The sequence below is a fragment of the Actinia tenebrosa genome, unplaced genomic scaffold, assembly GCF_029948245.1.
Source record: "Actinia tenebrosa isolate PJP-AT-01 unplaced genomic scaffold, QUT_ActTen_1.0 PGA_scaffold3__52_contigs__length_22856419, whole genome shotgun sequence".
Taxonomy (NCBI): Eukaryota; Metazoa; Cnidaria; class Anthozoa; order Actiniaria; family Actiniidae; genus Actinia; species Actinia tenebrosa.
This window is the reverse complement of record NW_028292580.1, coordinates 7,496,080-7,521,046: the sequence shown is the minus strand read 5'-3', so window position 1 is coordinate 7,521,046 and position 24,967 is coordinate 7,496,080. Positions and strand designations below refer to the sequence as shown.

Here is a 24,967-nt window from a genome sequence, read left to right as displayed (position 1 = left end):
TTGAAACAACACTGCGTACGATCCGTCCAACAAGGCTTTATAAACGAATAAGAACCTTTACAAGTCAGATGACATACTTCCTGCAGGCAGGAATATAAGATTTTACCTATTATAAATAAGTCCTATAGCTTCCCTACTTGCACCGCCGTTTTTTAGTACAGTCCAAAAGAATGCTATCGCGTCTTCAGAACATCTTCAAAAATCTTCCTGAATCATTGGGTTATAAACCCCTTACACTGAGTCCCTAAGATGAATTGTTCTGGGGGACAAAACAATGGATTTTTTTTTTTTTTTTTTTTTTTTTTTTTTTTGCATAAGAAAAGACGGACTGTTGTTTTGTTCTCCCGAACGATTCCTCTAGGAATTCAATGCATGGGGAGTTTTGTTGGGTCCAGAAGTCATAATGATGCGGATGCGAAGAGAATAGGGTAGGTATGTATGACCCTGGGATTTTTTCTGAATTCTGCTATTGGGAATGGAATGTGGACATAAAAAGTGGGATTTGGAAAAAAATGGCCTGGAAAATAAGATTGGTTACCCCCCTTCAGGACCCGTCGTGCGTTTGTCGATGTGTGCCGCTTGATAAATAAAGATGAATAAAGTTTGAAAAAAAACCTTTGTCTCCCTGATATTCACTTCGCCTTTGGCGAATAATTAGCCTGCGTGCAGTCTGCGGACTTTTCTTAACAGTTATTTAGTTCGGCAGAACGCAGGCTAGCGAATGATTAGTATGAATGACTGTTAAACGTGCACGCGAATATAAATCTCTAGCAAAAAGCATGATTGAACTCTTACGACTTGTACTTTTTCAGCTCTAGAATTCATCTGAAATTTTTTACTACGTCGGCATTCTCTATATGGAAATGTACGAAGTATATTCGCGCCAAGTAGGTGTCCTGAGAAAATTCCTTTTGTAGTTTTGTTTGTTTTATCTTTTGAGTCTTTTTCGTGCGAAGCTTAGTTCCCGCCATTTTTAATCAGCTTTCTCAGATTTGAGTTATACAAATTATAGGGGTCACTTTTTGCATAAGGTCCATAGTCGGCCCCGGTATTGTTTTCATTAGAAACCAGAGTTTTCTCAGGCCACATTACATGAGCCTTTGACTCCGTCCCTTCCGCAGTTTGTTTTATTATTGATCAAAGCTGAAATAAAAGCTGGCCAGTTTGAAAACCAAAGTCTAAAAAGCAACAACAACCAACACTACTTTATTTCATTCCACTTCTCTCTATCCTCTCATCAACTGTTTTTCTTTTCCCCTGATCTACTCTTCACTTCTCCCTAATATACTTTTTAGTTCTTAGGTGGCTTGCTATGCATTTTTCTTCAGATCTCAGTATAACGCACTCTGTACATGTAAAATGCTCGGCTTTCCTTTCCAGAGTCCATTTTGTCTTACGAGACGCAAAAGAAAAAATATTGTGTTAAAAAAATAGCGTTAATTTGAGACCTACTTAAAACTGACGACTAGACAACGACAGTTCAAGATAACTCTGGTTGCCAGCTTTGGATTGTCTAAATCAAAAAGCAATCTCCAGCTAAGGCCGAACTTTTACCTAATAAAATCAAATCTTGCTATGTTCCTTGGTGTGAGATTCGTTAGTATGTCGTGAAAAAGGGACACAGTAGAAAGGAAAGCATTGTTAAAAAACTCGTAATAAGATAGGGTGTATTGTAGACTATTATATCAACAATGCCATAAAAAGAAGCCCAAGTCACGTGAAAGGGTTCCCGCGCAATTCTCTCTGCGCACACACTTTCTCCATGTTTACTTTCAGTTTTCTTTATCCAATTTTAGTCTGGTTTTCGCTTCAATTCAACCCAATGTAAAAGTGGAACTGCGTCTGTGAATGAGTGGTGAGTACAATTTTGGATTTTATGGCTTCGTTTTAGTAAAAAAAACGAAATTTCTGGGCGTTTTAGATCGTTTTTCAAATCTGTATTTGAAATCAGAGAAATTAATTATTGTCATAATGTACTTTGTGAGCGCCGAGTTTACGCGCTAACATGACCCTTTTATTGTTAGGGTTTCCCATCCATACCACAAAATAAAAGCCTTTGATCGAAGATATTGAATTCTTGACTCAAAAGCAATGTAAAGATGATTTAATTTCGAGGAAGTTTAGGTTTTGAATCACACGTGTATTGAATCTCAGCTGCCGTACCTTTTCTGTACTTTCAGTCGAGTTGAAGGCTGCATCAACTAAACTCGATCAAAACTGAATTTGAATTGCAAATATTTCCATTGTATATTTATGTTTTCAAGCGAAGAATACCTCATTGAATGAAACCTTCTGTTTTCTCAAACACATCTTATACAACACGAGAATGATTTTTGTTTGAACCAAGGAAATAATTGACCAGCGAAGCGTCGAACCATCGAGACGACTTTAATAATGTTCAAAACATTTCGCTTCGTTCGCTATTTAGACTTCAATATTTTCTATAATTTATGAAAATACAATTCATAAACTAAATAAAAGAGCTTCTTCAAGTAAAGATTCATTTTAAAAAACCATTACCAGAATGTAGTATTGTAAATTGGATTTGATATTCTAGGCGAAAGATTAGAGTTTGTAATTCATAAATTTAATAAGAATGTTGCCATATTTTAAAATTTAATTGCCAAGTATTATACTAAAATTATGACAAAAATTTGCTCAGTGCTCGATTTTTGCTGGAATTTTTTTTGATAACGACTCAATTTATCTTTTATTTTATAGTAACTCTCTTAAATAATTTTTATTATAGATCGTGGTAAGGTTGTTTTTGATTAATTGTTATCGAAATACTATACCAATACAATCCAAGTCAACACAAATTTGAGGCTTGTGTCCATCTTTTATGTCAAACAAAAAGATAAAAATGGTGTGCACAAGTTTGTTTCTAATTAACGATGCGAGACGAATAAGGGAAGGATTAACTTTATTTTTAATAAAAATGTCACGACTTGGTTGCTATAAACAGTGATCTTTGTATACATTTTGGGTCTTATAGTGTTGTAATCATTTAATGGTGTAGCATGTGTGAGTTTTTAAATTAATTTCAAGTGAGGACTTATGCTACTGTAATATAATGGATAATCTTGTCTTTCGCCGGTCTATGGCACCCTCAGCTACTAAATCTATTATTTTACAGTAGCGTAAGGCCTCACTTTGAATCGATGAAAACTCTAATAGTGTTGTTATTGATTGATGTTCTTGCACAGGCTTGGATTCTGATTTTTAACGAAAGAGGTTAGGACAAAAATGGAAGGCAATAAACAAATGGTTGAAGATAACAATGATTCTCTAGATAAACCAGAAGGCAAAAATAACAGTGTTCTACCAAACTCTACTGACAAAAATGAAAATGTCCTAGAAAATAAACTAGTTATTGAGTCGTTTAAAGAAGCACCTTCTGTGGATGATAGTTGCTTACTGGTAGATAGTCAGCAAGCTTCACAAGCAACATGTGTAGTTGTAAGTACCAATGGAAATGTAGGTACTATAGATACCACATCAATCCAGGCTGCTGGTGAAAACAGAGCTGTCAAAGAACAACAACAAGAACACCAAACAAGCAAAATGACAGTCAGTGACTATCTTCAAACTGCAATAACCCCACATGATTTGAAAACCCCTATCCAAAATGCTGTAGGTGTACAAGAGGAAAAAGAGACCTCCCAAGATAACAGAGATGCCAACCAATATCCAGAGGTTTCAAAGATTCAGTTACTACAGCAAACAGTTCAACAGCAATTGGTTCAACAACAGCACATTTCATTGCCATATGTTCAGACCCAGCAAGGTATCACTACATACATACCTGTTGATGGCTCACAAGGTATTATACCAGGTGTTATACCATACCCTGGACCTCTAGTTGTTGTTGGAAACCCTGGGTCTTTGCAAGCTTACAAGACAGTCCTACCACAGGGAACCCAGCTGATTACATCTTCCAAACCTGGTGCTACAAGAATTATTCCAGCGACTGCCAGGCCTACGCAGGTAGTTGATGTTTCTAACTGGCATGGAATGTCTACTACAGATTCCCTAACTATCAAAACACAAAGCTTTTCGCAAGCAACAGCTTCAAGTCAAGAACCCTCTGGAGTTGTGAATATTTTTGTTCAGAGTAACCATGGTAACATGCAAGAAACAACACCAAACAACCCAGCAGGTGGACAAGAAAATATGATTAATGCAGCACTGGTCAGCTCTAGTTTTGCTGGTGAGGAAATGGACCTACCGATAGGTAAAACAACACCTGATGAGCTATCAGATTTTGCCCGACAATTTCGTCAGCGTCGAGTTGCATTGGGCTTTACACAGGCAGATGTTGGTATTGCACTGGGAGATATCTCAAATAATAACCTCAGTCAGACTACAATATGTAGATTTGAAGCTTTACAACTAAGCATGAAGAATATGTTAAAGCTAAAACCTTTACTTGAAAAATGGCTTAGGAAAATTGAATGTAAGGACAATGACAAACCTGTAGATTCAAGTAGTATTGGATCTATACCAAATCAAAATGGTTCTTACAAAAAACGTAAACGAAGGACCATTATTGAAAAAACTGTCAAAAGTGTGTTGGAGAATCACTTTGATCAACATCCTCGGCCCTCGTCAAGTGATATAATTTCACTTGCTGAAAGCCTTGAACTTGAAAAGGAGGTTGTGAGGGTATGGTTTTGTAACAGACGACAAAAGGAGCGCAGAGTAAGCTCCTCTTCAGTAGTATCAAATGAAGACACTGGAAATAACAACCATTTAGTAGATACCAGCAATGAACAGTCATAGTAAATCCTAACTTTTGGGATATATTGATATTATTCAGGAAATAGAGGTATTATTTAGTTGTATACATGGCCGGGGTGGGGGGGACTCTCTTTAAAAGTGGGTAGGGGGGCTCAACAAACCTTTTAGGTTCGAAAGTGAGACCTCGCATACCTTTTAGGGTCTCCGGTGGACTTCTGGCTGACTCCGTACCTTTTAGGGTCAGATTTGTTCATTTTGAAAAATATCAAACATCATACAAGAATATAATGGTTGGAAAATTTGTCATTTTAAATGTGGTCATACCTTTTAGGGTCATTTTCAAAACCATCCATCGAGCCCCCCTACCCACTTTTCAAGGGAGTCCCCACCTGGGTATACATGTGTTCATAGTAATGTGTGCAAGTGTGTCAGTGGTAACTTTGCATTTTGAAAAAAATCTGTGCATTAGGTTGTAGTTGTATGTGGCATTATGTGCACATTTTTAGAGACATTTTTAGCTAAAATAATATATATATTGCTTAATTTATCAGAATATATTTGTGTTTTGTTTTAAGAAAGATATTAATGGCTTGTGGGAGGGTAAATTTAAATATTAACAATAAAGTAAGGATTATGTGAGCTTCAAGAAGTCAGTCCACAAGCCTATGAAATAAAATCAAGATGGTTAGTTCTTATTCACCACAAAACTACCAAGAACTATATACAGGCAGAAAATATCTCATAAAGGACAAAGCAGTAGATTCAGGGCCATGAGACTTTTTATTTCATTAAAGTGTATATCAATGAAAAAATTTTATTTTCAAAATCACTTATATGTGAACAGTGTAGTAGCATGGTTGAAGTATTTTTGTATGTGGACCTCTCTTTACAGAGATATGAACATTTGAAATATCAATATGCAAATGAGATGACGTAAATTCAAGAATGGGTTAAATTTTGCAGTCTAATTTACGGCAACGGTGCTGAAGTGAAATAACCTAAAAGGGTACAAAGCCATATATTTCAGTTATAAGGACGATTTGCAAATGATTTTACGTCATCTCATTTGCATATTGATTTTTCAAATGTTTATATCTCCTAAATGAAAATGTTACATACAAAAATACTGCAGCCATACTACTACACTATTCACATATAAATGATTTTGAAAGAAAAGAAAAATCCTTGATATACACTTTAAGCAGTTGTTGTCAAAGTAGAATGTCTTCCTTTTGTTTCATGGGTTACTAAACTGTGCTATATAGATTTGCAGGAAACAAGAATTATCTATAATTTTGTATTCATATCTAGATTTGGGTTTCTTTATAGTTCTTATCTTGTTTACTATTTTCTTGTTTGAGGTTGAACGATTTGTTTGGTGGCTTAGTACAATTTGTAAAGCTGCTTGATGCCTCACTTGAACTAAATAAAATGTACTATATGTAAACGAATTTCTTGTGATGGTATTGTGACTTTAATGTCACAATTATCAAGGTCTTACTTTTAATTTAATAGCTTTTTCCCATGAGGGCAGGGACACCACAACAGCTTTTGGTCAGCTTCGGCGATTATCAGGGAGATTTGAAACTCTAATCTGGAGACCGGGAGATACGGTCCAAAATCTGGAGACTCCCGGTTTATCCTGGAGAGTTGACAGCCCTGCTTTACATCCTCAGTGGTTGTTTTTCCCTCCCTGGTCATCTGAGCAACTTAAAAGTCTAACCGTTCACAGATGTGATTACGAAGGCAGCACTTTCTCCTCAGTTATTTTAGAACCCCCCCCCCCCCCCCCCGAGTGTCTGTCCAGCCACCAAGCTAGGCTTAAAACCACAACCTCCTGCAACTGAGCCAACTGGGTGCTCAACCAGGCCAACCTTTAGCAGCTATTGTCCCAGTAAATCCAATACATTTTCTTCCAGCTTGATCTACACGAAAAATTGCAGTACTTGATGTTGAAAAACTTTCCATACCCACCATGTAGTTATAGAGGAAATTTGAAAAAAGGTTCCCCAACCCCTCTGGAATTTCCATATTCTTTAATTGACCTATAACGTTATGACGTCACAGCTTGTTTACATGGGCAAGAATGATAGGAATTTAGGCAAAATTTTCTTTCGTTTGGGATATTTAGTACAACATTTATCTGCCATCACCTTTCCCTGTCTAATTAACCATTTTTTATTGTGATTTAATTCGTTTTGCTGCTATTTTGCCCCCATGGCGACCATGATCCTTAGCCGTTAAAACAATAGATTGTTTTGATGTGATGTCATAGTGTTATAGGGCAATACAAACCATATAATTTTGTATATTAGAGAGTTTTAGATTTATGTTCACGGCAAACGTGAAACGTCAGTTGACCAGTAAAAAATTCTTTTGAATTACTGAAAAAGAATCGCAAAAAAGTCCAAGTAGTATAAAAACAAAAGGGTATTTGCGCTTGGTGAGAAGGTTTGTAAAAGGTAAAAAGTAAAATACAGGAAAACTATGAAAACGTGGTCCCTTCGCCGTTTGCAGGGAGAAAAGTCAATCTAAAACTCTCTATTGTCTGACCCCCACCCCCAACCCCTGGGAATATCTGATTTCCTCCATGGTGGTGCATGGATATTTTCTGGAACCACACATTGTCAGACTAGACTTTGACATAAATTGATATTGTTGCTATGGTAATAAGTAGCTTAAAAACTATTGACAAGTAAGTATCTACCAATATCTATGACAAGATCAGCATTGAGCAAGTCATTTTGTAAATATTACAAGTGCATTTATTAACCTGTGAAACAAAGTATCTGTATGACAGTCAGATTAACACAGATTTTCCTTGGACTATGAAACAGTTTCTAGTAGTAATAGTATAGCATTCTGCACTATATATTGATATGAATGAGGGTAAGGGGGTATTTCTTCTCTCACCAGGAACAAGGCCAAGGTAAACCAGAGTGGGATATGTAGCATTAAGTTATGCTTTCTGCTCCGACTGTACTCTTTACATCAATTTGTACAAAGTGGAACAGAGGGGCCACTTCATTTACATATATACAAATTCCTAGCATATTAAAATGACTTTGAATAGAGGGAAGGCATCTAAGGCCTAGGGCAAACGTCGAACTTTCCGTGCACCGAACTCATTAAAAACAATGGATATCAGGTGATAATGAGGCAGCATGCTTAGATGTAATTAAGTTCAGTGCATGGAAAGTTTGAAGTTTGCCCTAACCCGTGAAATAAAAAATGTTAGATGTAAAATGTGGATGTGAGGCTCACATGAAAATTATACAAAAGAAATCACTTTTTCTAAATAGAAATTGAAACATAAACACATTTTACTAAGTATCTCAATTCTGATTGGTCGAGAGCCCTCAGCCAATCCCTGATATCATGTCAATTCAACAGGAAAACCTACAGATAATACATTTATCATGTCAAGTTCATTCAAGGTCACGCTGTGGTAGCTTTGTTTTTATTCATTATTTGTATTTATTTCCGGAATTATGTACTAAAACAGTTATTTAAGGAATCCTTAATTTTCATATATTTTATGAAGAATTCTGGAAACATTTCTGAATTAAGAATTTTGCATTTTTCACATGACATCATGGCGTTCATAATTCTTGTCTCTACAATTAGAGTTCATAATTTTTTTTCAGCCTTCGGCTTCAGCAGATAACACAGCCTCGGTCTTGATAATTTACGATATTATGCTCAACCTCATCCAATAATTGCTTATTATATACATACCAGGAGCTACTCACTAAAATTCTGTTTTTAATATATTTTTGTTTGTTCACTGTTCCCGAGTATAATCACAAATGTGCGTATCACTTTTTCACATGTAAAAAACAAAAAATGATACACATACAGCTTTTCTCCACGTCAGAATAACGATATGCCCAATCAGAAGCCAGCAGCATTTTGTTGTTTTGTGAAAGACTTTCAGCTAACGTATAGTTCGAGTTTAAAACAAATGAAACTTATTTTAAATGACAAAAGCAAAGATGAAATACAACTAGCAAAGCAAAGGAAAAGTTCCTAAAATACTAAAAGGAAATTAATAACAAGGCTGTTGTTCTTTGAAGGTGAGTTTACTGAAGAAAACTTCCGGGTACTTTCTCAATCCTTTCCTGTGTAGACTAAACCTAATTCTGTGCCAGATAAAGCCTAGAAGTTGAAAAGCTCATAATTTCATAATAATTTCATTCAAATTATTTGAATGTTGCAACATTATTCAGATAAGTTTTTTTGTTAGAGTGAAGGGATTTAACCCATGAAATAAAAATTACCTTTGAATGGTTTTTAGTTCTAATTTCTAAACTGAAATGCTGTTCTTGATGAGGACTAGTTATGGAACTAGTTTGGACTGTGTCAGTGTTTTTTAGTTGAATCAAAATATGTGTCGTAGTAGATAATTTTATCACAGTAGGTACGAAAGATAGTACACTGATGTTTCAGACGTTAGTCATTCGTTGGAGTCAATGATTGATTGGCCATATGAATGACTGACTCCAACGAAGGACTAACGTCCGAAACGTCAGTCTACTATCTTTCGTACCTACTGTGATAAAATTATCTACTACGACACACTTGAAATACTGTTTTAAACAGAAAACACCATGGAAATTGCTTTAACCACTTGTCGTTTAGTATCATAAACCTCACTTACTCAGAGAGACACTAGTTCATTTTATGATTCCATTTCCATGAAGTAATCTCACACTTTCCATGAAGTAATCTCTATTTTATCACATTAACGTGACAAAATATTTGATACATAAGGAAAAGCAGTTTGCTAGCTATCAAACTTTTTACATTGATAATACATGTAGCAAAACAACAAGGTTTCAAAAAGATTTCCCTGAACTGATGAACTGATTTTTTTGAAGCTAAACATTTTTGCATGCTTGTTATCAGGCTGGACACATTTCTTTGTAAATATTCCACAAAAAATACTTAGTTTCAAAAACTCAGTCATTAGCTTTAGGACAATCTTGTCAAAACTTTACAATATCAATGTGACAAATTTGATAAAAAAACTATTTTTCCTGATAAATCAAATGTGCTAGTTTTATAAAGGTTGTGGCAATGAATAGTAATGGTCCCCCAAGGTATACAAGAAACAACACATGATTCAGATATGCTTGGCTTTATTATTAGAACAATTAATTTTAGCCTCCCTTCTTCTTGGCCACACCTACAGTGCGTCCTTTACGGCCTGTTGTCTTGGTATGTTGACCACGCACTCTTAGACTATAAACAATGACAACAAAATCTGTGTTATTCCAATTGTCTCCACTAATAATGTTTGGGAATATGATTATTTTCATAAATTAACAGTCTGAATAACCAACTTTTGATATTCTGTTGAGTAGTCAAGCATAAAACATTTCAAGTTCAAAGCCTTGACTTGTTAGAGCTTGTTATCATATTCATTCAAACATTTTGCACATCGTATAGTGAATGAGGAAGTCCACGCCTTGATGCTTAAAAAAATTATTACGTGTTTAGGATTGATAAAACATGTACCATTTTATATATACCCTAAACAGTGCAAGAAATAATGGTAATTGAACTGATGGAGTGTAACTTGGTCTGAAGTCATGAGTGATGATTTTGTTTTGAAATGAGCACTGCAGGGAGCCAATCATATTGTGGGATTTGCTAGTTATTTTCAAAATGAATTACCAGTAATAAAACAAATTTTTGAATGAAAGCAAAATAAAACAAAAGTTTGAATTTATTTTTTTTGTAATCCAAGATATGGTGGTATGTAAAGGCTAATTCATAGAAAGACTGCACGACACAAGCAACAGTTTCTAAGTTTGCTTACCCCCAGTAATGTCTCAAGCCACGATGAGCTCTGATCTTCTTTAGTCTCTCAAGATCTTCACGAAGCTTATTATCAAGGGAGTTTGACAGTAACTAAGAAAAGATAAAAAACAATGTGGATACTTCTAAAAAAATCAATTTAAGCCAATCACAATTAAGAACAAAAACAAAGCATTCCAGCTTCAACCTGACGGCCCAACTTATCAAAACAGGTTGACTGATAAGCCATCTTAAAATTGAGAGTTGCACCACCGTCTATCAATTATGTACATCACTTTATGCATTTAGATCAACGCAAAAATCAACCAGAGGAGGGGGGTCTATTGCCACAGGTATAAGTAGTCTCATGAGTTAACGACAAATCTTTGACAGTATTAGAATACCAAAGTGATGATGTCCCAAAGTTATCTTTTTTGGTGACAATAGGACATGCATGTGCAAATACGAAATAGAAGGGAATTTCTGAGCAATTGAGCAATCAAACCACTTTTTGGTGAACTGGTGGATAATAGTTGCACTTTTCAGAGATTGGGCTCCCTGTGTCCTCATGCTTGTTGACATTCGAAGGATTCAAAGTATTTCGCTCAATTTCATATTTTAAATACTCAATTTAGCTGGTAAGATGATTAGTCATCTTTTAAGTTTCCTTTTAACGCCTACTTCGTTTAGTTCTTTGTTATTTTGCTGAGTTTGGAAGCAAATTCTGTGATGAAGTAATTGTCTGGAGTTACTTCAATTACAAAAGACAATTTTGACAGACTTCTATTTGCTAAGTCTTCTGAAAAACAAGTTCTGGATTTTTTAAAAAATCACTTTTCACTATGTTGTCAAGTGATTATGAAAAGGCGGAGCTAGCAGATCATGTGACAGAAATTTATGTCTATTTTATGTCTATACTTATGTCTATATTATTAGATTTATGTCATTGACTGCTGTAATTCAGGACAGCCGAACTAGAATATTAATTTAAAATGGGAATCATAAACAAGGATTTTGAAGCAAGATGTTAAAGACTTCTAGGCCAGGATTTCTAGGAATCTTCAAACTTCAAGGGCAATAGATTATTTTGGTAACTATTCATGCTTTTATTCAGAATTTCAAAGCAGTATTTTCTGTAATCAAAGATTAGCTCTAAGAGATAAACTAGTTGTGTTATAAAGAACTACGCCCCTGATCAATGGCTTTGACTTTTAAGTTATTTTGCAAGCTGACCAGATTCTGATCACTTGATGCTATTTTTTAAAGATGAGAATATGACCGAGGTCGGAAATTAATTTTTCCGAATTTATTTCCAAGGGTCTTTTGCCCGGAATAACCTCGTTCTCCAGCACTATAACTTATCTATAATTCTATATCTGCTATTTTTAAAAGGTATTTTTGCTCTGAAAGCTACTACAAATGAATACCAGGTACATATAAGTTTATTTGAGTTTTGATTTTGTTATTAAGACTAATGAAATGATGAAAATAAATTCCTAAAATGCGCGAATTTTTAACCTCTGCTTGAGATCAATTGTATTTCAACTTCTAGCTCACTGGTAAATGAAATTTTTTTCTTTTAGAAAATGTCTATTAATTTCAAACCATAGATTAACCAAGGGAACTATGAAGAATCAAGCAATTCTGAGAGAAATCCTGAGCAAAGATTAGCCTGTATTTGTGTCTTAAATGAAGCATTTTGATTTTAAAGGCTATAAAATGTCTGTGTGAATGTACACATTTATTGAGGCTAATGTCGCAACAATCTAATTATGTATGCCAAAATCTGGAGCGCAACTGGGATTGGAGTTTGGAATTCCAGATTCAGTTATTCGATGACTTTGATCGGTGTGGTATAAAATCTCTGCCTTAAATGTAAGATACAAGGCTCGAAACCATATTTATATTAGGGATTGGAATGTTGTTGATATTATTACAAAGGCCTCCGCCACAACAGACCAACACTCTTACCAACTGAGCTACGTCTATACTAGACTTTCAATAAGTTAAAAGTTCATTTTTGAAATAACTTCATACAATCGTATGGTAAACAAGTTTAGTTAAATTTGTCAGCTGAGTTTTACTGCTTACATTACTTGATTTAATAATGCTTTTCTTTTAGTTCCTTTTGAAGACTCATAGGTTGAAATATCCATGGCAAAAGGCACTTTTCAGGAACATTAAAAAAGCCTGATTCATTACAGGGAAACTACAAGCAAAGCAAATGTCTTTGCAAAATCTTCAATTGGCTTTCGTTCAAAAAAGCAAGTCATTTCAGGTTATCCTAAAAAACTCAACAAAATCTCGAAAGACTAAATGAAGTGGAAATTGAAAGGAAAAGATAAGGACAATCATGTTACAAGTTAGATTGAGCAAATAAATCAAGCGAACTAGTGAACTACTTTAAATCCTTGGGATATCAAGAAGCATAAGAAAAGCACAGGCAACCCAATCTCTGGAAAGTGCAACTAGTATCCCCTGAGTTTGGTTACAGATATGTAGGCAATGTTTTCAAATATGAACATTTCAAAACTGAATTGCAAAATCTGGAATTTGTATAGGATATTGCACAATCTCAGTACAATTTGGTATTTATAGGTACAAGTGATATTTTGAAAGTTTACAAAATTGGACGAGCCTTTTGCCAAGTCCTATTACAGAACTTTCAAAACATCACAAGGATCTTTAGATTCTATATTGTACGAGATTACACTCAACAAAATTGATCAACTTTAGACCTTATTCGTGGTGTGACAATGTTTTCCAAATTCAGAGTGACAAACCTCTGGGGGAATGAAGAGCTATTGTTTTGAAACTCGTCGGGATATCATGGTTATTCCTTTCGTATCCTTTGGGATACTCATGAATTTTTCAAAGAGTGAAAACTAAGGAAAATGAATCCCCTAGAGGTTTGTCACGCTGAATTGGGAAAACATTGTCACACTACCAATAAGGTCTATTGGGACTCTACATAGTACAATTTGGCGTTTAATTGTATTTCTCTTGTCCAATCAGAATCTTGTAATTTTGTGAAGGGTATTATAAGATGACATTACACTTTATTACTAACAAGCTTTCACCTCTTACCTGAGAGAACTTTCCATCCTTGTGATCCTTTCTTCTGTTGAGGAACCAATCAGGAATCTTGTACTGACGAGGATTTTGCATAATGGTGACAACTCTCTCCACCTCATCCTCAGTCAGCTCACCAGCACGTTTGTTCATATCTATATCTGCCTTCTTGCAAACAAGATTGGCATATCGCCGACCAACACCCTTGAATATTAAAGAAAACATCAGTTACATAAGTCAAGACGTAATAATAAGTCTAGTTCTTGATATAGAATAAGTCATTAGGGCTTAAAAGTAAGACTGGAGAGCTGCCATTCATGCTGAGAAGGGCCCAATAAATTTTAGCTCTATCATCTGGTTGAAAAATACTAGTCAAAATGACTTGGAGAGATGGACTTGAAGGCAAACATTTGACCAGAACAAGTTCCAATTTTGGCTAGACATTGCCTGATGATCATTCGTTATTTTATTCTAGAAAGCAAGATGGCGTAGCTCTGTAAAATAATGATACCAATAACTCCTCATAGACCAAAATAAGCTTAAACAATTTATACATTCAATACATAAAGGATATTAGAATAGAAACCATGGGCAAAGAGTAAAGTGCATCAGAGTAACTCATAAGTTTTTAAAATTTGATCTATTATTAGTTTTTTAAAACCTAAACGCTTAGTTCTCTTTAATTCATCTTCGATCTTGTTCCAAGTAATGGCACCGACGTAACATATATTAAATTTGCCATATAAATATAGAAAGAGTCTTTTGAAGCTAATCGTGTTCTGTAGGCATGTATTTTACTTATAGGTATGAAGAAGTCATGAAAAGCTGATGGCAGAGTGTTTGAGTGAAAATCATACATAAATATACAATTGTTCAAATAGATTATATCATTGATATATTACATAGCTGCATGGAGATACAGTTTTATCTTTAAGTGTTGAGGTCATATCTTACAAGTGAGCACAACGAATGAGTAAGATATTCTCAACACGAGAAGATAAAATCTGCATCTGCCTGTAATCTTGAGTAGCCATCATTTTGGTGATGGACAACATAGACAATAGAAATGAAGTTTTTACGGCAGTGATAATAAAGTGACCGTCTTACCTTGATTGCCGTCATGGCAAACATAATTTTTTTGCTTTCCATCAATGTTAGTGTTGAGCACACGAAGAATATGCTGAAACTTTTCTGGAATAACGAGTGCCTTTGAAAGAACAGAAATACACCACAAGTTTAGTTTTATAATAAACCATAACGTAAATCTATGATAGCTCAAACAAGTCACGACAAAGCACAACACAACAAGATTAAAATGCTATTGATTGTAATTTTATTCCATTGATAGCAAAGTTGATCTCAAATCTTGATGTCAAAAGTATCGTTTCCTTTAACGATGAACCCAAATTATTAGTTAACATGATTAAATAATAACTAAACTTAATTTTTGGAATCAAAATAGTATCAAAGTACGAATATTGAGGCCGATGGAAAAGGATTTTTAAAGTCAATCTTATAAATCCTTACACTCACCATGATGGCGGCCGAAAGAGAACGTGCGCAAGGAATGATGGGGCAAACGGCGATCGCTCTTCTGAGCCCGCGATTTTATAAGCAGCGTGAGACCACAGGGTGCCCAGTTTAGATTAAAGTTCGAGATCAAGATAACGTCTTCCGTAATGCAAAAGAGCAAAAAAATCAATAAAAAATGCACTAGAACACCTTTTTCCGCATGCGCCTTTGTTTTCCTATATGATTTTCCTATGGTATCTGATGTTGATCTTACTTATTATACATAAGATCAACATCAGATACTATAGGGAAGTCCTAGTGAAATTCAGTATAGAAAAACAAAGCGCGTGTGCGAAAAAAATGTTCTAGTGCATTTTTTTATTGATTTTTTTGCTCTTTCGCATTACAGAGGACATTATCTTGATCTCGAATTTTTAAAAATATTAATTATTTAATTTTTCCGATTTGATTTTCACCATTCACTTTAATCTAAATTGAGCTCCCTGTGGTTGAATGAATAAAAGCCTAGGGATTAATGAAAAGCACAAAGAATAATTGCTTAATATATTTACGAAACAACACACCTTAGAAAAGAAAGAATACAAAATAAGACATATCAGGTATAACCACAATTATAACCATTTATAATATTATTTTGTTATAGTCAAACTTTTCAATGTACTGCTTGTGTATAAGATACCAGGGGCAAATCCAGATATTATAGAAGGGGGTGTATATTACAAAGGTTTTGCCAGGAATTGGAAGAAAAGGGGGTGACTGTTACTAACAATTCGCTGAGAAATTTGAGCAAAAGGGGGGTAACTAGTTACCCCTTTTACCACCCCTGGACCCGCCCCTGAATACCAAATGAATATTACTCTCTCTCTCAATATTAACTGATCTTTTCCCCCTCTCCCCCAAAAAGACCAAACCAAACCAAACCAAAAAAGCTGACAATTTTCTAATCAAGGGCAGGCACAAAATAGCCGACAAGGAAATGAAGTAAAATAATTCAGGGTTTTATTTTTTTAGTACCGTAGAAAGGCAGCTAGTAAGACTGCCTTCATTCGGGATAATAATAATAATAATGATATTCATTTTTCGACACGCATCTCAAAATCTCAATGCGTTACAATTTGCAAAATAGAGTAAAATATGTATAGAACATCAAAAAATATATATATAATAATAATAATATTTAAAATTATTATGTTACCATGAATTATATGCTAAATCAAAGAAAAGTGTTTTTAGTCAACTGATGGTCAACTGATTTTAGTGGCATTGAAAGGCAGCCAGTAAGACTCCCTTCATTTGGATAATAATAATAATAATAATAATAATAAATACTGTATACAGCTTCTCATTAATCCCATATAGGTAACTGTCCAATTATTTTCTTAATTGGACAGGTCTTGTTGATATGGGATTAATTAGGCAGCTATATAATTAAAAGGTAATGGGATTTCATGCTCCCCAATCAAGGAATAATTAGACTCGAAAAATTCCTCTGACTGCCAAATTGGACTCGTCCTACGGCCTCATCCAATTTTGTCAGTCCTCAGAATTTTCCTCGTCCAATTATTTCTTAATTGGACAGCATGGAGTCCTATTACATATGATAATGATGATAATAATAATAATAATAATAATAATAATAATAATAATACACATCTCAAAATCTCGATGTGTTTACAATTTGTAAAATAGAGTAAAATATGTATAGAACATCAATATATATATATATATATATAATAATAATAATTAAAATACATGGTGTTATCATGAACTATATGCTTAATCAAAGAAAAATGTTTTGAGTTTAGTTTTAAATGTTTCAACTGATGGAGAAGTTCTAATGTTATCAGGTATAGAGTTCCAGAGTTCAGCAGCTGCGTATTGGTCTTGAGAAGGTTAAGGAGTAATTTGTTATAGAAGATCTAAGAGATCGTGTAGGTCTGTGGACATTAGACTGAGAGCTAATAAGTCCCTCTATTTCCCTTGGCCACTGTCTGTCTGTCTGTCCGTGTTGAGCCCCCTCCCCCAGGGACTTTTTTACCAATCGACATGGACAGGCAGATGGACAGTGACCAAGTGAAATAGAGGGACTTAGCTTGCAGTCTATGCGGACATCTATAAGTTTAGAGAGGTAGTTAGGTGCCAAACCATTTACAGCTTTATACATGAGTAGTAGAATCTTAACTTGATCCTAAACATACTTTCTTATCTATCCAGTGGATTTTAAAGTCAGTGTTACTGTCTTGCAGGTTTCATTAAAGTGTATATCAGGTCTAGAATTTTTTTACGGTTTTGTCATCTCTAGATGATATAGATAAGTATTCCAAAAAAAAATTTTCGATTTCGAATTTTTTTCACCTCGAAATCAGCCTTCAAAGTTAGATTTCTGGCGACGCCCAGTCGTGTTGGCCGTGTTTTGGGAGACGCTAATGGACTGGCACTAGTTTTTCTGTGACGTAAATTCGGTGACACAGTTTAGATCGGCCTTTCGAAGTATTGTAAATATGCCTAGTAGGTGCGTGGTTGGAGGGTGTTCAAATATAACGAAGAAAGGCATAAAACTTCATACGATCCCTTATTTCAATGATGACCGACCAATAGCAAAGGCTAGAAGGAAAAGATGGGTCGATTTTGTGTTGAAAAGACGAGCAAAATGGACGCCTACGGCGACTTCGGCAATATGCTCGGAGCACTTTTCTCCAGAGGACTACAGTCAGCGTTACTCTTTCGGAGAAGACGACAGAAAGCTGGCACACTTAGTAAGGGATGAGACCGGAATTGTGTCATACCCAAAACTTTACCCAGTTCCATCGACTAGTTCAGCTGAAGCCAACAATTCTCAAAGAAATCGCCGAAAGGTAAGTCGTCGATTGATAATAAAAAAATGTCACACATATTGGACTATATGCCCCAACTGTAGCACTATCGTTTGTTTACTATATAGATTCTTAGAGACATGATCGCTGCTAGTACTGGTGAGTCCAGAGAAGCCATGGGACCTGTTAGAGAGCTTGAGAATGAAGACAGGTTACCTGTAGACAATGCAGAGGAGCCTGATACAGTAATCAGTGCCGAGGATTGTTCTTCAGCGCGGGATTTCAGCACCCAGACTCCAGATTGCTTGGCTTGCAAAAAGCTCAAAGAAGAAAAACGATTGCTACATAATAAATGCATCGATTTAAAAAACAAGATCGATTCTCTGGCAAAGGAACCCACTCCAAAATCGTCCTGTGGTATTCAGTGTAATTTAACACAGCTGAACGACCATGAAGAAGGTCTTGGAGAAAGGATCGGAGAGAATTTGGAACAAGACGATGAGTATGTAAATATGGAAGTGGAGGAAGATGATGAGGACACAGTTGACTATGACATTACAGAGGAAGAGCCTGAGAGTATCCCTGATGACGTTGACTATCACCCCTACACAGATAAAAGTCCTTATTCAGTGCTTTCACTATAGATCTTTCTTCATAATTAGACTGTTGTGTCTAAGTCATGAAGGTTTATTTCTAATATGTTGAATAATCTAACAGTCATAACATAATAGAAGTATAATATAAACTAACAATTTTGTCATCAACTATTCACTTCATGCTAATTTGTGCATTACTTTTATCAGTATCACAGGTACTTGAACAAGAAGCCAAAGCTGCCGAAATGAAGAAAACAAAGAAGATTGGAGAAGGCAGGATAGAGAAATCAATCCCTCATTGCACTCATTGCAAGAATCCCATGAAAGGACACAAGAATGTGAAAGACTGCCCTAAAAACCAGAAAAGCAGTTAATACTCTCTTGCTTTTAGAGTGAAGTTACTAAACCCGTGAAATAGAAATTACTTGTTAAGGTGTAATAGTCAAATAGACACAAAAGAAAACAATGGCATTAGAGTCTCAGTGCTAAGGTGTATTAGTCTACTATCCATTTCACTGGTTTAGTGACTTCACTCTTATATTAATATGTAGAAATGTATCATTTTGTAATACTTTTTACAATTAATTATTTTATAATTTTTTATTATAGTTGTAAGTGCAATACAAAGTGACAAATACAAAACAACCCTCATAAAGGCAATTTGATTACGGCAATTTGAGTCATTTCTATTAGACCCATGATACAAAGTTGTATAATTAGTGAGGAGAGTCGAAGTAAAACAAAAGAAAACAGTGAATATCTACTACTATGTAGTGCAATTTTTTTCATGCTTCAAGTAAAATCACTCTAATGCAATGTTCTGTTTATAATATAATATGTATCACTCGTTATCTTCATATCCACAAAAATCGGTGCTAGGAAACTGTTTTCTTATCGAGTGGTATGCACAAGCAGGCAGTGGGATTCTCTTGGATCCTCCTCCTTGATAACCATGAACCAATTGGGTGAATTCCCTGTAAGCTGTTGCACGGAGAAGCCTAAAATATGAAATGATAATTTGTTAGTATATAAACTTATCAAACAAACAAGAATATATTCTTGAAATAAACAACTGTCAGTTACAATTGCTATTTACATCATTATCATGGAAATAAGTAATACTTTAAAACGGCATGGTATGACTTGTAAAGCACGTGAACAGTAAAAGATATAAGAAAATAAGGAAGAAAACATTAGTCATAGTTATCTTACTTGTTCTGGGCCCATGTAATTAAAACTAAGCTTAGAAGAAAAAAAAAGGATTTACTCACTCTTCTTCACTGCCAGTTTGTCTATACTTATATCCGTCGATAGTGCGGTATTTGGCACATGATGAACGTAGGGACCAGCGATTTAAACAAACAGGCTCAAACCCTGGATGTAAGGTCACAAATGGGAGGTACTTCCAATTCTTCGAGCACTTCGGAAGACTTCAGTGACTCGAGACAACCCTCTATTTCGTGACAGCAATTACACTCTTGAGGTTTTTGAAGTAAGTCTTTCTTGCAATGACCGCATCTACACCTAAAAGAGGAAACGTTTAGATTTGCGAGTTAGTAAAAAAATCAAAACGAAACTAAATATTTTGCAAAAAGAGTGAGCTTGTAGCTAGATCTTGATAGTTACGTACCAAGCGCTATTCGGCGTGACGCCATCAAATCTTTCTTGAAGCTTTTCATTTCTCTTCTCGATCTTTGAAATTTCTTCGTTATATTCACTGAGCCAGTCCGCATCAGCAAGTGGTTCTGAAGAATATGGTCCTACCAATTCGTGAGATTCAGACCTGGGGTAGCTATCATCTGACTCGTGTGTTTCAGCATGTTGATGGCATTCGTCCTCTATTTCTCCATCCTCTTCCTCTGAATATATACTTGAAATCTCGCTTTCAGAGCTGCAATCACTCCCGTAATAGTTCGTAGCCATCTTGTGAAATTATATATTGAAATTTATGTTTTTTGAAGGAATGAAAGTCACTAACGGGTCAATGTTTACAATACTTTGTCTACTCGTATCCTTGACAATCGCTTTTCTCGGTTCTCGAATTTACGTCACTAGTTACCAGTCTCCTAAAACACGGCCAACACGACTGGGCGTCGCCAGAAATCTAACTTTGAAGGCTGATTTCGAGGTGAAAAAAATTCGAAATCGAAAAATTTTTTTTTGGAATATTTACTTATATCATCTAGAGATGCCAAAACCGTAAAAAAATTCTAGACCTGATATACACTTTAATATGAGATGACATGCTCATATGTTTGTCTAAGATTACTCCTAGATCACAGACTTTGTCAGATGCATTCATGGTTTTACCAGCAACAGAAAACTGAAGGGGAGAACCATGATTTTTAATAAAACATGATGTTGTCAGTGTTCCATTTAATGACATCATTAATGGATAATGGTTTTGGGGATGCGTTTGTTTTATTGGAGATTTTATTGTCCCAAACCTGAGACGCTCTATCGTTGGAAGAAAAATACTTTTTTTGGCTTGACTAGCTCTAAGTCACAATAAAGACTCGACAAGACAGCAACAGCATGAGTAGTAGCAACACTTGGCCGGCACATCATTGGTGTTTCTGCCCTTAATCAAGACTGTAGTTGCCGCCTTTAGACAACCAGCACCAACGCCATGCAAGCATCCTGATGCGCTAGCAAGATAATCGGATGCCAGTTGCTTCAAAGTATCTCCATCAAAATATCCACGGTGACCTGGATAGACACGGTCCACAGTTGGAGCAAGTGCGAGAATCGCTTCAATGGACCTGATATTGTGCGACACATTACTGAATGGTGCAAAGTCCATCAAAGGACCATCGTATATGATATCTCCAGTGAATAGACTTCGGGTTTGGTCCTCATGCAGGGCTATGCTTCCTCTCGAGTGACCTGGAAGATGAAGAACTCGAAGTTTTCGGTTACCTAGGTCAAAAATGTCTCCGTCGTCAAGCAGCCTCGTCGGTTGAGCTGCTTTTACACGGTAGTTCTTGGCAGACCAGTCTTTGCTTGGTGGTTTCGCCACATGAGATTTCTTCATGAAGCTTGCAGCTTCGTATTGATCGCCATTTTGGATGGCCGGTGCTTCAGCTCGATGGATTGCAAACTCTGGAAACTGATATAGACCGCCTGAGTGATCAAAGTGAACATGAGTAGCAACTGCTTGATACGGCTTGTCTCCAATCACACCTTTCCTTTTAAGAAACTGAGGTAAATCCCACAGCCCTATTCCTGTATCGATAACCAGATCCATCTTAGAACCCTTAACAACCCAAAGATTTGCTACATTCCACTCCAAAGCGTAGTGTTTTTCTTTGCACAAAAAGATGTCGTTCTCTAATTGTGTTAAGCTAAAGTCGTCATCCTCCATTTTTCTGTTATCTTTGAAGACAGGTAGTTAAAATTTGAAAGATTTACGGGGAATAACAGCGCAACAACTTGAACTATTTTGTTGTTTTCGTTTCTGGGTTTTCGTAGCCTGAGCTTTATGAACGAAGGCTAGGTATACGTATTTTCGTCTTCGTTCACATTCAGTTGACTCTGATCGATGCAATCAAGTATGTGATCTGTGGGGGGTTGTTGTTTATTTAGGCCCCGTCCACACTATGCTAGTCCCCCTCGCATCCGTTTTTAGTGTCGGTCGTCACGCAACGCTCCCTCCCCACAGGGGGAGGGAGCGTTGCGTGACGACCGACACTGAAAACGGATGCGAAGGAAACTAACACTATGCCGGATAAATTTGAATCCGAATTTTTATTTATTTGGTTAGGCCTACCGTCCACACTAGTCCTGGCGAATCCGGAACAATTCTTCACCGAAAACGAATTTTTTGGAATACGGTCTCCAAAGTGGAACAATTTGAAAACGCCGGCTAACCGTATCATTAGTGTGGACGGAGAACATTTCGTATCTGAAATGTTTCGAATACGATGACGTCATGATTGTCATGGGAACATGGCGGGAAGGCTAAAAATTCACCGCGCTCTCAATTCTTTTGCGATGATCAATGAAGCGTTTTTGCCGCCTCTTATGGGACTAGTGTGGACGCGAAACATTTTATCCGTTTTCATGTATGGACGGAAAACTCTTTTTCGATTTCGGTGTGAAAGTTGCGGATTCAAATTTATCCGGCAATAGTGTGGACGAGGCCTTAATCATGCCTATAATGACATCACACTAGATCATTAACATATTGGGAAATATAAACCTTTATATCTTCAAGATGCATCACTCAAATCATATGAAAATTTCTTAACCATTCAACTATTCACTATATTCACTATTATGTAAAATCAATACTGAAAATATTAAGTTATGTGGTATAGGCACTGTGATTGACAACATTTCCCCCCCATATTTTTGATTCGATCTCAGCTAAGGCTGCGTTCATAATGTATGGCGGGGGGGGGGGGGGGGGGCAGGTGAAATTTAGGGGAGATTTTTTTGGGGGGGACTTCAAGGGGTGATCTTAAGAATTTTTTTGTCATTTAAAGATTTTACCTGCCCCCCTCCCCCCTGCCATACATTATGAACGCAGCCTAATATTAAAGTCGTAAAAACGCCGCAGAGATTCGCACTTTGGAAAGCTCATTTAATTATTTCTTATAATTTAAAAAAAGATTGTGACCACTTATGGATGACAACGCCATCGGTCAGGTTAATATAGGTTACTGGCATGGATCGATGCAAACCCCTTGAACGGTGGGTCTGATAGCAGTGGCTTGTGCAACTGGTCTTTTGCACAGCTAGTGTATGTTGATTTATTTCGCATTACACTGTTCTGCATATACAAGATCAGTTGACTGGCAATTGCAAATATATATAAATGGAATGTTGGAAAGGTGCAAAATTTGTTGCGATATTCTACTTTCAAAATCTCGAGAAATGCTGTTTTTAATGCACGACAATATCTTAATAACCTCGGGCTCAAAAAATAATGGCTCCCAGAACTAATTTCGAAAAATTGTAGCCGTCCCCTAAACGACACCTTAAAAATAATGGCCCTCCCCCCCCCCCCCCAAAAAATAGTCGCCCCCCCCCCCTCGTTAAATAATGATCGGTCCCTAAACTACTGGTGACCTAGTTTTGAACATTATAAGGCGTCATCTATGATCAATAAGAGAACAGTCGGAAACAAGAGGAAAGTAAGGAAACAGGTCTGTGATTTGTGACCTCGTGGGGTCACCCTTCTTGGGTAAAGGATCGACATTTGCGAGTTTCAATTCCGATAGTACTTACCCTGTTGGATAGATAAGTTAACGAAGGGGCGAGAACTTCTAATTAGTGCTTCATGACGCGAGGGGGAGTTTGGATAGTAAAGCCGGTCTGAACTTCTGAAACAGATAGAGTTAGGTCCTGGCCAAAAGAGGAAACAAGTTTCCCGCGCGCATGTTCCCCGATGATTCCAAGTTTAGCCACATGCGAAACATTGCTACGTGCAACAAATTTTGCTTCCAAGACGCTAAAATGTTTCTGCTGTGCGGCAGAAACATTACATGTTTCCAAGACGCATGAAAACAATGTTTCCCAATGTTTCCTCGTTTAGCCACGAAAGTCAACATTCTAAAAGTTCGTTACTTAGCAACGCTAGCTCTATCTTGCGCTAACCGATATCGAGTAAACATGTTTCCCGATGTTCCCTGACAGTTTTGCCACCTTTGGAAACATTTAAGAAAATATGTTTCCTCGTTTAGCCAGGGCCTTACAGATTCCACTGAGAAATAAGTAGAGGTCTTGTGGGGGAAGCTGAAAACGTAAAGTCTGATGGACAGAACACTGATACAAAGTAAAGTTTGAAAGCATCACCCTTATCCTAAGCGCTAGGAGAGTTTAGATCTTCAAACTTCATTGTATCAGGAAATGAAGGCTTTGATAACTTTGACTTGAAAAATCCAAAAAGGCTTATTTATTGTAACGACAGATAATTGCGATGCGCATTTGATTGTTTTTATAATTATTGTCTAAAAAAGTCAATTAATAAAATAGTGACTAGAAAATAGCTTTTTCAGTGTCTCTGACGGGTAAACGCAAAGTTCTCACGTCATGATCTTAAAGTGACGCGTGATGCATGTGCAGCTGTTTGACAGAACTGCCTTTTGCATCTTGAGACACACGTCTTTGCTCCTTGCTACAACCAACGTCCGGACAGTGTCAGTCTCGAGGTCTTTGGAGTATCCACCTAATCACCATAATTTGTCATCATTATCATCATTATCATCATCATTATCATCATCATTACCATCAACATCATCATCATTATCATCAACATCATCATCATCGTCATCAACATCATCATTATCATCATCATCATCATTAACATCAACATCATTATCATTATCATCAACATCATCAACATCATCATTATCATCATCACATTATACAGTGTAAAAAAATTCAAGAAAGTTCAGGTTTATCAAT

General features: G+C 36.2%; 4 protein-coding genes across 4 annotated transcripts; 2 read left to right on the top strand and 2 right to left on the bottom strand.

Moving 5' to 3' along the window:
* The first annotated feature begins 1,748 nt into the window (after positions 1-1,748).
* LOC116300700 (uncharacterized) lies at positions 1,749-6,187 on the top strand. The gene is made up of 2 exons (XM_031709615.2): positions 1,749-1,855; positions 3,207-6,187. The coding sequence occupies exon 2, from the start codon at positions 3,247-3,249 to the stop codon at positions 4,780-4,782; it is 1,536 nt and encodes a 511-aa protein (XP_031565475.1). The 5' UTR covers positions 1,749-1,855; positions 3,207-3,246; the 3' UTR covers positions 4,783-6,187.
* A 3,677-nt stretch (positions 6,188-9,864) lies between these two features.
* On the bottom strand, positions 9,865-14,760 carry LOC116300701 (small ribosomal subunit protein uS13). The gene is made up of 4 exons (XM_031709616.2): positions 14,722-14,760; positions 13,630-13,818; positions 10,565-10,656; positions 9,865-9,984 (listed from the first exon to the last, which is right to left on the bottom strand). Exons 1-4 carry the CDS (start codon positions 14,743-14,745, stop codon positions 9,903-9,905), a joined length of 387 nt encoding a protein of 128 aa, XP_031565476.2. The 5' UTR covers positions 14,746-14,760; the 3' UTR covers positions 9,865-9,902.
* A 2,710-nt stretch (positions 14,761-17,470) lies between these two features.
* Positions 17,471-19,641, top strand: LOC148908387 (uncharacterized). Its single transcript, XM_089035311.1, has 2 exons — positions 17,471-18,002; positions 18,089-19,641. Exons 1-2 carry the CDS (start codon positions 17,649-17,651, stop codon positions 18,602-18,604), a joined length of 870 nt encoding a protein of 289 aa, XP_088891437.1. The 5' UTR covers positions 17,471-17,648; the 3' UTR covers positions 18,605-19,641.
* LOC116300706 (acyl-coenzyme A thioesterase MBLAC2) lies at positions 19,142-22,129 on the bottom strand. The gene is made up of 3 exons (XM_089035312.1): positions 20,187-22,129; positions 19,828-20,080; positions 19,142-19,554 (listed from the first exon to the last, which is right to left on the bottom strand). The coding sequence occupies exon 1, from the start codon at positions 21,918-21,920 to the stop codon at positions 21,060-21,062; it is 861 nt and encodes a 286-aa protein (XP_088891438.1). The 5' UTR covers positions 21,921-22,129; the 3' UTR covers positions 19,142-19,554; positions 19,828-20,080; positions 20,187-21,059.
* Between the last annotated feature and the right edge of the window lie 2,838 nt (positions 22,130-24,967).